Here is a 13,387-nt window from a genome sequence, read left to right on the forward strand (position 1 = left end):
GCAAGACAACCATTTTCAAGGTTTGCCATAGATTTTCAAGCATATTTAAGTCAAAACTGTAACTCTTGTCGTTCAGGAACAGTCACTCTCTTCTTGGTATGCAACTTCAGTGTAGATTTGGTCTTGTGTTTTAGCTTATTGTCCTGAAAGGTAAATTCATCTCCCAGTGTCTGGTGGAAAGCAGACCGAACCAAGTTTTTCCTCTAGGATTTTACCTTTAGCTTCAGTCCATTTTTTTTCTTCCTTGAAACTCCCCAGTCTGTAATGATAACAAGCATACCCATAACATGATGCAGCCACCATTATGCTTAAAAATATGGAGAGTGCTACTCAGTCATGTTTTGTATTGGATTTGCCCCAATCGTAATACTTTGTATTCAGGACAAACAAATGTATTGCTTTGCCACATTTTTTGCAGTATACTTTTTTATTCTGTACAGGCATCCTTTTCACTGTCAATTGCGTTAGTATTATGGAGTAAAATTTGTACTGTAATTTCTACACGGTTCACCCAATATGGATGACAATAACCTCAAATTAAAGCTGACAGTCTACACTTTAACCTCAGTCATTGTATCATTTCAAATCCAAAGTGCTGGAGTACAGAACCAAAACAACAAAGAATTTGTCACTGTCCAAATACTTTTGGATCTCACTGTACATTATATTCCAGCAAGCAAATGAAGACAGAATTTGCAATGTGAGTGATTTTTTCTTTATATAATTGCCATTTGGACTGCAGAATTATTCAGAAATGTAAGTGTACAAAATTACAAAATACCGTCCTTCAGTCTCTTTTGTGGATCAACAAAAATACACCTACCTCACCATAGGTTCTCACAAATATAATGACCACAAAGAAACGGTGTAACATAAAATGGATACACTGAATAGCACAGGCATTTCCGGATGTATTTTTTCCTTCTTCTGACTGGTTGCCTGCATAGAAATATAAACACTACAACAGACAAAGCTCCACAGACAACGACAATTTGACGAGTACACTCAATATGGATACCAGTTCACCAATGGAACGTTAACTTACATGGGAATGTCCATTCTAGTAATTATATTTCTATGGCCTGAATACTGGCCTGTCCCGTTTCCTGTCTCACCGCCGTAGCCGCAGGAAGAAGGCGTGTCGGCACTCCTTGCTGTCCAGTGGGTAGTATTTGTCGTAAAAGTCCAATATGTACTCCTCAGTCTTGAAGCCAAACTTCTGGTATAGGAGCATGGCGGGGTTACTGGCCGAGACGTGTAGAGTGACGTCTTTTCCCATGCAGGTCTGTGGGGGAAAGAGAACCTTGCTTTCAACCACTTAACCTGTGCTGTTGTAGATCGATCCAAACAATTTAAGTGACTTTCATGGTTATTTATTTATAGTTATTTCTAGCTGACTCGACTAATTCTAATGTAGCCGTAGGGTCAAGTTAGTTCCTGGTCTAAAAAGCACTAACTGCCAGTACAGTGACTTTACACAGTGTACAAAACACTTTCCTAAAATTGAGTTGCACCCCCTTTTGCCCTCAGAACAACCTCAATTTGTCAGGGCATGGACTCTTCGAGGTGTTGAAAGTGTTCCACAGGGATGCTGGCCCATGTCGACTTCAATGGTTCAATGTTGTGTCAAGTTGCCTGTATGTCCTTCGGGTGGTGGACCATCCTTGACACACACATGGGAAACTGTTGAGTGTGAAAAACCCAGCAGCATTGCAGTTCTTGACAGACTCAAATCGGTGCGCCTGGCACCTACTACCATACTCCGTTCAAAGGCACTTACATTTTTTGTCTTGCCCATTCATCCTCTGAATGGCACACATACACAATCAATGTCGTAATTGTCTCAAGGCTTAAAAATTATTCTTTAACCGGTCTCCTCCTCTTCATCTACACTGATTGAAGTAGATTTAACAGGTGACATCCCTAAGGGATCATAGCTTTCAACTGGTCAGTCTGTCATAGAAAGTGCAGGTGTTCCTAATGTTTTGTACACTCAGTGTCTTACAATGACGTGTATATGATGGCAATATGGCTATATACAATGTGGCTTAGAGACTGTTAAAGCTGCACTTAACCACTTTATGCAGACGCTAGTATAGTGCCCCTTTCATTGCTGCTTGAAACTGTAGTATTGTTGTTTTTATAATCATTATTATGATTTTATTACCATACCTGAATGAGATGGTAGATCATGAATGTAGCGATCCCAGCCCTCCTCCACTCGGGATGCACCAGCAGGAAGGAGATGTAGGCCTCGTTGTACTTAACATCCGGCACCATGAACCCAAAGCCGATCACCACCTTCTTATAAAGGACCACTACGCTGAAGTCTGGGTACTGGAGACACTCAGAGAGATCCACACCTGATAGGAGAGCCAGAGAGAAAATCAGCCATCAATCTAAAACTGAGGGAAATATGCCTCAACCCCAAATTAATGGAAAAGATAAGCACGGACTAAAATCAGGAAATTAGATGGTACTCATCTTTTCCATTCATTTGGAATTGAGGCATATAGCTGGATCTACACAACGGATGGCCTGGAATATAACTCGACACTAGCATACGTTTTAGGTCTGGAACATCTTAAATGTCCCTTTTACGTTCCCAGTCTTACATGTAAAAATGATCAAGAAAAATACAAATGTGATAGTATGGCCCTGTTCAGTCTCCTATCATCCAGAAGGCGAGGTCAGTACAGGTGCATCAAAGCAGGGACCGAGAGACTGAAAAACAGCTTCTATTTCAAGGCCATCAGACTGTTAAACAGCCACCACTAACATTGAGTGGCTTCTGCCAACACACTGACTCAACTCCAGCCACTTTAATAATGGGAATTGATGTAAAATATATCACAAGCCACTTTAAACAATGCTACTTAATATAATGTTTACATACCCTACATTACTCATCTCATATGTATATACTGTACTCTATATCATCTACTGCATCTTTATGTAATACATGTATCACTAGCCACTTTAAAATATGCCACTTTGTTTACATACCCTACATTACTCATCTCATATGTATATACTGTACTCGATACCATCTACTGCATCTTGCCTATGCCGTTCTGTACCATCACTCATTCATATATCTTTATGTACATATTCTTTATTCCTTTACACTAGTATGGCCCTGTTCAGTCTCCTATCATCCAGAAGGCGAGGTCAGTACAGGTGCATCAAAGCAGGGACCGAGAGACTGAAAAACAGCTTCTATTTCAAGGCCATCAGACTGTTAAACAGCCACCACTAACATTGAGTGGCTTCTGCCAACACACTGACTCAACTCCAGCCACTTTAATAATGGGAATTGATGTAAAATATATCACAAGCCACTTTAAACAATGCTACTTAATATAATGTTTACATACCCTACATTACTCATCTCATATGTATATACTGTACTCTATATCATCTACTGCATCTTTATGTAATACATGTATCACTAGCCACTTTAAAATATGCCACTTTGTTTACATACCCTACATTACTCATCTCATATGTATATACTGTACTCGATACCATCTACTGCATCTTGCCTATGCCGTTCTGTACCATCACTCATTCATATATCTTTATGTACATATTCTTTATTCCTTTACACTTGTGTGTATAAGATAGTAGTTTTGGAATTGTTAGGGTAGATTACTCGTTGGTTATTACTGCATTGTCGGAACTAGACGCACAAGAATTTCACTACACTCGCATTAACATCTGCTAACCATGTGTATGTGACAAATAAATTTGATTTGACCTGGCCAGAAGATGTCGTGGCACATGGAGTTAACAGAGGGGATGTGGTTGGGCCTGACGTAACAGTAGTCGATGGGGGCCTCTGGCTTGGTGACCCAGCAGGGGTCCTTCCTGTGGGGGTAGGCAAGGATCTCCGCCAACAGCTTCAGCTTCATAGGCTTGTTCTCATAGTCCCTCCTGGTGATGGATTCATTAATGCACACCATAGCAAAATGTTTTGCAATGGAAAACATTTCGCAACCAAAACGAGAGTTTCTTATTGGAGAAGTTCAAATAGTCATTCTCTGTTTCAGTCCATTTTTTTCGATTTGGTGTCTAGTGAATGTAACCAAGGAGATGGGAGAGAAAATAAATGCCATGAAAAGAGCCAACATGATTTCTTAATTTATGTGTCAGAGAGGAATGACTATTCTTCACAATTTATTTCAATCTGAATGTAACAAAGATATTGGCCACGTTCAGGAGGGCTACATACTGCACGTAACAGATAAAATGGCATGAATTGAGCCACAATAATATTGATTCCTTCCATTCTGTGATTGTTATACCTCACCTTGAGTATCAGAGTTTAATTACAGGTTAATGTCATAGGTCAGTTGGTCACAAATGTCTCTTACCATATTAGGGGTATAAAGGCTGCATGTGGTGTGCCTCATGAAGGAGGTAAGGGCGTGTGGCATACCTTATGAAGGGTTTGAGGGTGCGGGAGGTGTACGGGCTCTTGATGCCTTGGTCTACGCTGGCGTCGGAGCCCATGAGGCGGTGCCAGAAGGACACTGTGGGCTGGTGGTACCCTCTTCTGCTGGACACCGTTGTCTAAAGGGATCAAATGCATTCCATAGACGTGTGATTTAAGCAAATATTCAAACCATTCCTCTCGTTCGTGACCACTCATAACAAATCGGAATTTAATCATAAATGTCACATAGCAGAGTTTTTATCCAAAGCGACCAACAGTACAGAGTGCATACATTTGTGTATGTGTGTGTGATCTGTGCACAAATTTGACATTGTGCTTGTGGTAGTGAAGGTGTACCTGGAAGCGGTCGAGGATTCGGAGGTCCTGGCTGGTGGTGCGGTACTTCCCCGCGCCGGAGCCCTCGTAGCAGCCCTGTCCCCCCTCCTGGGACCCGTACAACCCTCCCACCAGACTGAGGGTGGCGCTGACCACCTGGTCGATGTCCAGCAGGGGGAGCCCTCTCTGGCGCTTGGCCTTCCTCACCAGTAGCTTCCTGTGCAGCCGCTTGGCCTGCGCAGTCACCGCCAGCGCTTGCGGACAAGCCTCCAGGCGCCGCAGCAGCACACGCTCCTCATACAGGCTGAGGGGGGCAAACTGGGGCTCTGAAGGGGGGGAACCCTTCCCCTTCTCTGTTAAGGCCCCCCTCCTCCTCTCCCCGCCACCCCGCACCCCCCTGACCACATTGGATTGGCCTTCGCCGCGCCCCCGCCTCTCGTCGTCTTCATCATCCTGGCCGCGGCCCTCCTCGTCGTCACTCTCTGCTTCCTGCTTGATGTGCGCCACTGCCACCCCAGACCGCAGCTTCTTGCGAACGACAAGGGCGCCAGTGCCCAGGGACATACTGGGTGAGGGGATGTACTCGATGCCGGGATCGATGACGCCTTCGCCGTCCAGCTCCTCGTCATCTTTAGTTTCAAATCATAAAAGGGAAATATTAACGATACATTCTGTGAGATTTCCAGCCATTCACTGATAATTTCAACTAATTAAATACCACTTTTGAGTCATTCATTCCTATAGCACTACAGACAGATACTGTATATCATAGAAATCAATTGATAGTGGCATGGAATGCAACTTGGAATATTGCTTAATTGTTGACGTTTTTTTGTTGACGTTCATTGTGGCATTAAATGCTATCAGACACCATTTCTCATCTTGCCTTTTCTATCGAGACTAAAAACTCCAAGATCAAGGGGACCCCGACTTCTTACCGTGAAAGAGCGCCATCGGTGGCATGACGTCAGGGATGAGGTCAGCCTCCGACAGCAGACTGGGCGTGGCTGAGTGGGAGGCGGGAGTGCCGGGTGCAGAGAAATCCGGAGAGGGCGACGGCGAGGGGCTGGTGAGTGGCGTTCGGTCCGATGAGCTCATTGAGGAGAAGTCCACCACCTCGCCTTTCTCCAGGACCAAGTCGGGTCTCCGCCCGCCACCACGGCCGCTGAACTTGACAGCCGTGGAGGAGGCGCTGTGATCCATGTACCCCGCCGCCTCCTTCTGCGCCCGCCGGATGTCCTTAGCCTCGTGGGTGCGTGAGCGCTTTTCTTTCAGCTGCATGGCGCTTTCCACCGGATTCCGGCCCACGCGCTTCCGTAAGCCTTCCACCGTGATGATGGGGTCCAGGGTTGGCTTGGAGGCAGCTGAGAAAGTAACAAACGCCAGCTAAGCAAATTGTTAAACAAAAAGGGCTAAATGCTCAATCAAAAACACATGCATGTACAGTCGCCTGGAGGGGTGAATTAATTTTATACAACAGTAGCTGGTTATCCCTCACAAACATATAATTGATTCACACAACAGACTTTGCACAATTCTGCAAACTGTTTAGGGTTAACTACCTCTAACAATATAAGTGTGAATTTATCCCTGTCATTTTTTAAGTCATATCCTCCCTTGACTTTTCCTAAATAAGTCTATTTAACACACTGACGTTATTATAATTTCTTTATCACAAAATATTCCTTTGGTTGTGTCTGAAAATGTGAAAACTTAAGGTTATTTATGAGTGTTCTGCAGTTCACCTTTAGATTTTAGGGAGGCCACCGAGGACTTGTCTCCATCTGGGCGCAGGGTGGGTGGACGGTTCTGTACCAGCTTCCACCAGCCCGGCTCGCCAAACTCCTGGGCCCCTGAGCGGAAGAACATGGGGCTCCCCACCGACAAACAGCCCGCCACCGTGCTCCACCATGTGGAAGTCTTCTTTCTGCAGGTGAAAAGTCAAAAACACTAACCGTTTACAAAATACTAGACTTAAAAAGAATAATTAAAACACAGCTCTTCTTTACACAAAGGTTGGGTCAAGTTCCAAATCTGTCCGCTCTTGATATTCTGATAATTGACTGAACGATTATCAGGTTTTCTGTTTAAATTTTTAGGGTTGTATGCAAACTTATCAAAACCTTACCAACTGACAACCAAATGAATGTTGTTCTCTTTCTAACCTGGTGCCCAGTAGGAAGGTCCAGTGTCTCCCAATAAAGGCACAGATGTCCTCTTTCCATCTAAAGTAGCCTTGACGCCCCGTGCCCTCCAAAGAAAGGTTGTACATGGCCAACATAACCACCTGAAATAAAACAGAAAACACACCGAACTGCAATGAAACCAGGAAAATTAAATATGACATTCGTTCAGTACTCATTTCAGAGTGCTGTTGCCCAGAACAAATATAATCACTGAAAAAGTCTACAGCAATACACCATACTTTGCAATTTTATACTTGTTCATACTGTAGATAAGGATCTTGCCCCATATGTTTTTATTAAGGCGTTCCTCTTTTGACCCTGTTCATGTTCTTATTATCTTACGTAAGCTGCACTACAAATCAGTCCTTTATTGTAAACATTGTGGCACATATACCTGTTGCCAGGTGAGTCTCATCCTCTCAAAGGTCTCCTTGACATCTTCTGTACAGTCATAGCAGGTGAACTTAAAGAAGTTGTCTCCTTTCAGGTAGCTGGGTTGCTCTCCGTGCAGCTGAGCTGAATGGTGGGGATGAGAATAAAAAGACCGCTAAGAGACAAGGCATTCTGTTCATTTCATTCTCATTCTTTATTTTAAAAGCATGTACGGTGCAACAGGACATGACATCCAAAAATTGACTTGTGCAAATTTATAGAGAAAAGCAGCAGCCCATTTTAAAATTTATGGATGGACAGATAAGGCCAACCCCACTGAAATTACTGAGGAAATAACTGCGCAAAATATACTCTGTCCAATTTGTTGTGATTTGCTATTGTTATGTGATATTGAGAAAGAACGACGCCCCGTCACAGGGAGAGGTCGCTCTCCCTCCCTGCTTTCGGTGCACCCCCAGGGGCTGCCTGGCCTTCCTCTCACCGATGGGGATCCACTTGTGGCACTTGTCGCAGTAGAAGGCCATGTCCTCGTTCCAGCCACCCTCGGCATCCTCCCCCAGATCGCTGTTGAGCGAGTCACCGCTCTGGTCGTGCGAGAGATCCACCGAGGCTTGGTCTTCCGACTCCACAATGAGCAGCGTCTCACCCTCCACCTCACCTTCCTCCAGTCCCTCCGAGGCAGAGGTGCACATGGCCTCATCTTCCACTTGGCCCCTCTGCTCACCACCACTTTCCATCATCACCAGGTGGAGTCAGACACTCTAATCCTGTGCAGAGTCATAATTGTGTAAGGACATAACATTACCTACTACCTAACTAAACACTATGTATAGTCTACCTTTAGGGAACTAACTGCATGCTACGCATAGACCTACATGTATTTCAAAACCAGTGACAATCAATAGCTATCCAGAAGGGTGGCAATGACTTCTGCAGTGTCAGCTAGTTTACTTTTTCTCCAAACCTGTAACTGATAAATCATTGGCCAAAGAATCTACAAATATGTCTATTGTAAAAGGCATGGGTGCTCATTTGCACAAAGACAGCCCAGCCCAGTTTGAAAGAAAACTATGGTGTACTACATCGCTGTATCAATATTTTAACACGAACATGTCGCTACATAACAATTGTGAAGGCTGTTGTCAAAGTAGTTGTTGTTATGCCTGTGGTTGGTCGGAGCCCTACTGCCCTGCTTCTCTCCTGTCGTGCTCTGCCTTGAGGTCCTTGGTCAGAATTTGTTTCTCGAGCACTCGAAGATTCTCTCTCTACTCTGTCTAAAATTATGGCTAGATGTGCTGTGGCTAGCAAGCTACCGTTAGCTGTCTGCTAGCAGAAAAGCATACAGAGGCTAAGCAAAAGGTAATGTTTCTTCCAGACAACTTTCTCATTGTAGCTAGCTAAGTTGCAACGGACTTTTGCATGGGAAACACTGTACCATACTAAGACACATGGCTAGATAGCTAACGTTATCTGGGAATTGAAGCATACAGTCATTGAGCTGGTCCGCAGGCGAGCTAATTGTTTTACCTCTTGGTCACAGTTTTGCTTGAGATGCACTCCTGCAACGGTGCTCACCGTAAGTATCTCAGAAACGCCTAGTACAACTTTAGTGGTTGTATACATAGCTAGCTATCTGGTATTGCATGTAGTTTGGAGACACAGAAAATTGCTAAACTGGGAGTTGAATAACGTTAGCACAGCACAGGACATCTCAAAAATGTGTCGATGAGTTTAGGCTGTGGAGTAGAGTACCGAGCAGGGTACCGACTCCGGAGACAGTAGAACTAATCGATGTAAACTATTATGCAATTCATAGTAGTAATAATTAGCAAATATTCTGGACATAAAACACGAAGTAAAACATACAAAACGTGTTTAAAGTCTAAAATATAAGTGGCTAAATTAGATGCAAACAAAGCTCGCCCTCCATTTGGCAAATCTGACTATAATTCCATCCTCCTGATTCCTGCTTACAAGCAAAAACTAAAGCAGGAAGCACCGGTGACTAGATCAATAAAAAAGTGGTCAGATGAAGCAGATGCTAAGCTACAGGACTGTTTTGCCAGCACAGACTCTAATATGTTCCCGGGTTTCTTGCAATGGCATTGAGGAGTACACCACATCTGTCATTAGCTTCATCAATAAGCACATCATCGATGACGTCGTCCCCTCAGTGACCGTACGTACATACCCCAACCAGAAGCCATGGATTACAGGAAACATCCGCACTGAGCTAAAGGCTAGAGCTGTCGCTTTCAAAGAGCGGGACTAACCCGGAAGCTTATAAGAAATCCCACTATGTGCTCCTATGAACCATCAAATGGGCAAAGCGTCATTACAGGACTAAGATCGAGTCGTATTACACCGGCTCTGACGCTTGTCGAATGTGGCAAGGCCTGCAAACCATTACAGAGTACAAAGGGAAGCACAGCCGAGAGCTGCCCAGTGACACGAGCCTACCGGACGAGCTAAACTACTTCTATGCTCACTTCGAGGCAAATAACGCTGAAACATTCATGAGAGCACCAGCTGTACCAGAAGACTGTGTGATCACGCTCTCCGCAGCCGATGTGAGTAAGACCTTTAGACAGGTCAACATTCACAAGGCCGCAGGGCCAGTTAGATTACCAGGGCGTGTACTGCGAGCATGCACTGACCAACTAGCAAGTGTCTTCGCTGACATTTTCAACCTATCCCTGTCCGAGTCTGTAATACCAACATGTTTTAAGCAGACCACCATAGTGCCTGTGCCCAAGAACACTAAGGTAACCTGCCTAAATGACTACCGACCTGTAGCACTCACGTCTGTAGCCATGAAGTGCTTTGAAAGGCTGGTCATTGCTCACATCATCACCATTATCCCAGAAACCCTAGACCCGCTCCAATTTGCATACCGCCCAAACCGATCCACAGATGATGCAGTCTCTATTGCACTCCACTTCCCTTTCCCACCTGGACAAATGGAACACCTATGTCAGAATGCTATTAATTGACTACAGCTCAGTGTTCAACACCATAGTGCCCTCAAAGCTCATCACTAAGCTAAGGATCCTGGGACTAAACATCTCCCTCTGCAACTGGTCTTCCTGACGGGCCGCCCCCAGGTGGTGAGCGTAGGTAACAACACATCTGCCACGCTGATCCTCAACACTGGAGCTCGCCAGGGGTGCGTGGTCATTCCCCTCCTGTACTCGCTGTTCACCCATGACTGCATGGCCAGGCACGACTCCAACACCATCATTACATTTGCCGATGACACAACAGTGGTAGGTCTGATCACCGACAACAACAAGATAGCCTATCGGGAGGAGGTCAGAGATCTGGCCATGTGGTGCCAGGATAACAACCTCTCCCTTAACGTGATCAGGACAAAGGAGATGATTGTGGACTACAGGAAAAAGAGGACCGAGCACGCCCCCATTCTCATCGATGGGGCTGCAGTGGAGCAGGTTGAGAGCTTCAAGTTCCTTGGTGTCCACATCACCAACAAACTAACATGGTCCAAGCACACCATGACAGTCATGAAGCGGGCACGACAAAACCCTATTTCCCCTCAGGAGACTGAAACGATTTGGCATGGGTCCTCAGATCCTCAAAAGGTTCTACAGCTGCACCATCAAGTGCATCACTGCCTGATATGGCAACTACTCAGCCTCCGACCGCAAGGCACTACAGAGGGTAGTGCAAATGGCCCAGTATATCACTGGGGCCAAGCTTCCTGCCATCCAGGACCTCTATACCAGGCGGTGTCAGAGGAAGGCCCTAAAAATTTGTCAAAGGCTCCAACCACCCTGACTGTTTTCGCTGCTCCAACACGGCAAACGGTATTGGAGCGCCAAGTCCAGGTCCAAGAGGCTTCTAAACAGCTTCTACCCCCAAGCCATAAGACTCCTGAACATCTAATCAAATGGCTAGACCCGACTGTTCACATTGCCCCACCCTCTCCCCTCTCCACACCACTGCCACTCTCTGTTATCATCTATACATAGTCACTTTAATTAACTCTACCTACATGTACATGTCTGTATTTTTTAAAACTGCACTGTCGGTTAGGGGCTCGTAGGTAAGCATTTCACTGTAACGTCTACACCTGTTGTATTCGGTGCATGTGACAAATAAACATTTGATTTGATTTGATCTTAAACTGTGACAATGTGCAAAAACACACCTGACAAAGGCCACCATCAATGAGGTCACCCAATGACTGGGGAGTTTTGACAATGGGGGTGTCAGGGTCAAAGTCAATCATTGCCTTTTCTTCTTTACCATGAATATTCAATCAGGTATAAATTGCAGTGGTTTAATCACTGGAAGGTAATCTGCTCCATTTGTATCTTTGCTGATAGAAAATGTACAGTGCATGCAAAAGTATTCATCTCCTTTTCTTATTTTGTTGCATGACAACCTGTAATCTAATTGATTTTTATTTTTATTTCATGTAATGGACATAAACAAAACAGTCCAAATTGGTGAAGTGAAATAAAAAAATTACTTAGTTCAAAAATAAATGTTAAAATTAAAAATGGAAAAGAGGTGCGTACATATGTATTCACACCCTTTGCTATGAAGCCCCTAAATAAGATCTGGGGCAACTAATTACCTTCAGAAGTAACATAATTTGTTAAATAAAGTCCACCTGTGTGCAATCTAAGTGTCACATGATCTGTCACATGTTCTCAGTGTATACACACCTGTTCTGAAAGGCCCCAGAGTCTGCAACACCACTAAGCAAGGGGCACCACCAAGCAAACAGGTCAGGGACAAAGTTGTGGAGAAGTACAGATCAGGATTGGGTTATAAAAAGATCAGAAACTTTGAAAATCTGACGCAGCAAAAAATGTCAAGAATATAGCACCGCAACAAACCTGCCAAGAGAGGGCTGCCCACCAAAACTCATGGACCAGGCAAGGAGGGAATTAATCAGAGGCAACAAAGAGACCAAAGATAGCCCTGAAGGAGCTGCAAAGTTCCGGAGACTGGAGTATCTGTCCATTGGACCACTTTAAGCCGTACACTCCACAGAGCTGGGCTTTACGAAAGAGTGGCCAGAAAAAAAGCCATTGATTAAAGAAAAAACTAAGAAAACATGTTCAGTGTTCGCCAAAAGGCATGTGGGAGACTCCCAAAGATATGGAAGAAGGTACTCTGGTCAGATGAGACTAAAATCGAGCTTTTTGTCCATCAAGGAAAACGCTATGTCTGGCACAAATCCAACACCTCTCATCATCCCGAGAGCACTATCCCCACAGTGAAGCATGGTGGTGGCAGCATCATGCTGTGGGGATGTTTTGTCATTGGCAGGGACTGGGTAACTGGTCAGAATTGAAGGAATGATGGATGGCACTAAATACAGGGAATTTCTTGAGGTTAACCTGTATCAGTCTTCCAGAGATTTGAGCTGGGATGAAGGTTCACCTTCCAGCAGGACAATGACCCTTAGCATACTGCTAAAGCAACACTCAGGCGGTTTAACGGGGAACATTTAAATGTCTTGGAATGGCCTAGTCAAAGCCCAGACCTCAATCCAATTGAGAATCTGTGGTATGACTTAAAGATTGCTATCCACCATCCAACTTGAAGGAGCCGGAGCAGTTTTACCTTGAAGAATGGGCAAGAATCCCAGTGGCTAGATATGCCAAACTTATAGAGACATATCCCAAGAGACTTACAACTGTAATTGCTGCAAAAGGTGGCTCGACAACATATTGACTTTTGGGGGGTGAATAGTTATGCATGCTCAAGTTTTCTGTTTATATTGTCTTGTTTCTTGTTTGTTTCACAAGAAAACATATTTTGCATCTTCAAAGTGGTGTGGTGTAAATCAAATGATACAAACCCCCCAAAAATATATTTTTAATTCCAGGTTGTAAGTCAACAACATAGGCAAAATTCAAAGGGAGGTGAATACTTTCGCAAGCCGCTTTATTTTAAGAGTATTGACTGATATCTGCATCAGTGGTGTGGTTGAGAAAGGCAAATTATTTTTACATTAAAATATTTGCTTTTCACTCTTCCGGCCATTCTTGGGTGTTAA

The 13,387-nt window shown here is 44.3% G+C and overlaps 1 protein-coding gene across 1 annotated transcript; it reads right to left on the reverse strand.

Moving 5' to 3' along the window:
• Positions 1–410: 410 nt before the first annotated feature.
• On the reverse strand, positions 411–9,083 carry LOC135522008 (cysteine-rich protein 2-binding protein-like). Its single transcript, XM_064947876.1, has 11 exons — positions 8,881–9,083; positions 7,835–8,120; positions 7,355–7,476; positions 6,940–7,061; positions 6,520–6,701; positions 5,713–6,138; positions 4,796–5,403; positions 4,442–4,575; positions 3,761–3,936; positions 2,173–2,363; positions 411–1,285 (listed from the first exon to the last, which is right to left on the reverse strand). Exons 2-11 carry the CDS (start codon positions 8,091–8,093, stop codon positions 1,112–1,114), a joined length of 2,394 nt encoding a protein of 797 aa, XP_064803948.1. The 5' UTR covers positions 8,094–8,120; positions 8,881–9,083; the 3' UTR covers positions 411–1,111.
• Positions 9,084–13,387: the final 4,304 nt, after the last annotated feature.

The sequence above is a fragment of the Oncorhynchus masou genome, chromosome 4 (assembly GCF_036934945.1).
Source record: "Oncorhynchus masou masou isolate Uvic2021 chromosome 4, UVic_Omas_1.1, whole genome shotgun sequence".
Classification (NCBI taxonomy): domain Eukaryota; kingdom Metazoa; phylum Chordata; class Actinopteri; order Salmoniformes; family Salmonidae; genus Oncorhynchus; species Oncorhynchus masou.

What these genes read in the sequence shown, in the direction of transcription:
- LOC135522008 (XM_064947876.1), bottom strand. Translation starts at nt 8,093, where the DNA reads ATGATGGAAAGTGGTGGTGAGCAGAGGGGCCAAGTGGAAGATGAGGCC. An exon ending in CCACAAGTGGATCCCCATCG is followed by an intron (nt 7,477 to 7,834) that starts GTGAGAGGAAGG and finishes CCCACCATTCAG; the next exon opens with CTCAGCTGCACGGAGAGCAA. An exon ending in CCACGACATCTTCTGGCCAG is followed by an intron (nt 2,364 to 3,760) that starts GTCAAATCAAAT and finishes CTCTCCTATCAG; the next exon opens with GTGTGGATCTCTCTGAGTGT.